This window comes from Grammomys surdaster, unplaced genomic scaffold (genome assembly GCF_004785775.1).
Source record: "Grammomys surdaster isolate TR1022 unplaced genomic scaffold, NIH_TR_1.0 125849, whole genome shotgun sequence".
Lineage (NCBI taxonomy): Eukaryota > Metazoa > Chordata > Mammalia > Rodentia > Muridae > Grammomys > Grammomys surdaster.
The window spans coordinates 3,027,517-3,029,870 of NW_021620675.1; the positions used below are offsets into that span (position 1 = coordinate 3,027,517).

General features: G+C 44.9%; 1 protein-coding gene across 2 annotated transcripts in view; it reads right to left on the bottom strand.

Annotated features, from left to right (window-relative positions):
* The window catches only part of Rorc (RAR related orphan receptor C), a 26,531-nt gene that overhangs the window by 4,098 nt on the left and 20,079 nt on the right, over positions 1-2,354 (bottom strand). For both annotated transcript variants that reach the window (XM_028789782.1, XM_028789783.1), the window contains one exon: positions 2,090-2,199. In XM_028789782.1, the coding sequence (XP_028645615.1) occupies positions 2,090-2,199 (110 nt within the window). The remainder of the gene's footprint in view (positions 1-2,089; positions 2,200-2,354) is intronic.

Here is a 2,354-nt window from a genome sequence, read left to right on the forward strand (position 1 = left end):
CCCTCCCTCCCTCCCTCCCTCCCTCCCTCCCTTCCTTTCTCTCTAAATCTGTTTTGTTGTAGAATAAAGTTTACATTCCTCTGGGAGAGACTGTTTGAAGTAATTTCTGTAGCTCAGCGCTAGTGTGATGATTGTGCATAACAAGGGCCTAAGTGAACAATTACATAGATGGATCTTTTACACAGGTCGCAAAGTAAATTCCCTAAGGACAATCTGAGTACAACATTGCCTAGAAGTGAGGCTTTCACTCTTTGTATGGCACTGAAAGCCTTCCTGGCTGTTCTTCCTCCTCCGGCGGGTTTTCGGCGGGTTCCGGCGGGTTCCAGGCTACCTTCTGCTACTCTTCTGCTTTATCAGTCTATCCCAGCTTCTGACCTCACATTTACCAAAAGTACCATGAGGGTTGGGGAGATGGCTCAGTCAGTAAAGTGCTGGCCTTCAGGTATGAGGGCATGAGTGCAGCTCCCAGAACCCATAGAATGAAAACCAGATGAAAATTGGACGTAGTGGCACAAGACTTGATCTCAGTATTTGGGAGGCAGAGACAGGCAGATCTCAGAGTTTAAGTCCAGCCTGGTCTACACAGTGAGTTTCAGGAAAGCCAGGGATACATAGAAAATAGAAACCCTGTCTCAATAAAACAACAACAACAACAACAACAGCAACAGCAGCAGCAGCAGCAGCAACAACACAACAACAAAGAAAGGGCGGGGGGAAGCCAGACATGGCAGTACATGTTTGTAATCTTAACATTTGAGATGTGGAGTCAGGCAAATCTTTAGGAGATTTCAGCAGTCCTAAGTCACTCATAGACCAAGCCAGGCCAGTGAGAGACCCAGTCTCAAAATGAATGAATGAATGAATGAATGAATGAATGAATGAATGAAAAATATAAAAAGGTAACACCAAGGAATGATATCTGAGATTATCTGGCCACACACACACACACACACACACACACACACACACGGAAATATGTGCCATGAGCCATCCTCCCTCCATGTACTACTATTTGGCCCCCTTAGAGCTCTTCCCATTCCCTAAGCCTGGATTCCTGCACCACCTCAAGAATGTTAAAGAAACACGGGTTTCTTTCCTGGTCTCATTCTCTTGACTCACACTGTTTTAAGGAAGCATTTATGTTTTACCTGCTTTATCTTCAAATTGTGAAGAATTTTTTATTTTTGTGTGTGCTTGTGTGCACACATGTGTGTATGGAGGTCAGAGGTCAATTTGCAGGAGTTAGATTTTTGCTTTCATATGTGGGTCCCAGGGATCAGACTCAGGTCATCATGCTAGGTTTTGTGGCAAGCGTCTTTACCCACTGAGCCGTCTCACCAGCTCCTTAAATTGCCTTGAACCCCTGTCATTTATCCCAAAGCAGCCCCACTTCTTGCGGGGGGATCTCATGTAGCACAGGCTGGCCTGAAACTCATTATGGAGCTGAGGATGACCTTGGGTTCTTGATTCTCTTGTTCCCTTCTGCCTCCTGAGTGCATGTACCACTATGCTGTGCTTCTAAGAGCTTTTATAATAGCAAATTAGGGTCCCCAAGGATATTGTTGAAAGACCACTGGGATTAAGACTTGTGTTATCAATATGTGTCACTGAAATCACTTTATCACTACAGGAAGATTTTAACAACTGTCCTATTATAAATTGCTTGCCATAAGGATAAGAGACATCATCGAAAGCACTTTGTTAATCTCACTGTTAAAATATCACACATTCTACTCCATATTAGCATTATATTAGAAAGTACACACGTCTCTTTTTAAGAGGTTAAAATATCTTAGTGGGGACAAGAACTGCATTTCTGTATCTTTCCACAGTGTCTTGTATAAGCAGGTGCTGGGTAAGTATTGGCTATATTAAACTGAATTGTTCCCTGGAGGTCTCTTCCAACTCCAAACTAACTTTCCATCCCTTTGTACATGGAAACAGATGCCCCTGCAGTCTCCACAGCTGCTGCAAACACTGACACAGCCCAGCACTGCAGAACTCCCTCCTCTGCTTCTGAAGACCCTGTCCCTGATGTCACAGAACTGGCAGTGGACCTAGTCTCTTCTATCCTATGGACTGCTCCTACCTTGGCTAGGAGGCCTTGTCGATGAGTCTTGCAGAGATGATGATGGAAGGCCAGCTCCAAATTGTATTGCAGATGCTCCACTCTCCTCTTCTCTTGGAGCCCAGGACGGTCTGAAGGAGGGGATGGGACCAGAGTGAAGCGGAGACAACACAGTCAGTCATGCCCAGCAAAATGGTGTCATGTATCTTTTTGGAGAGGATCTCTCAGCTGATATTCTCTCTCTCTCTCTCTCTCTCTCTCTCTCTCTCTCTCTCTCTCTCTCTCT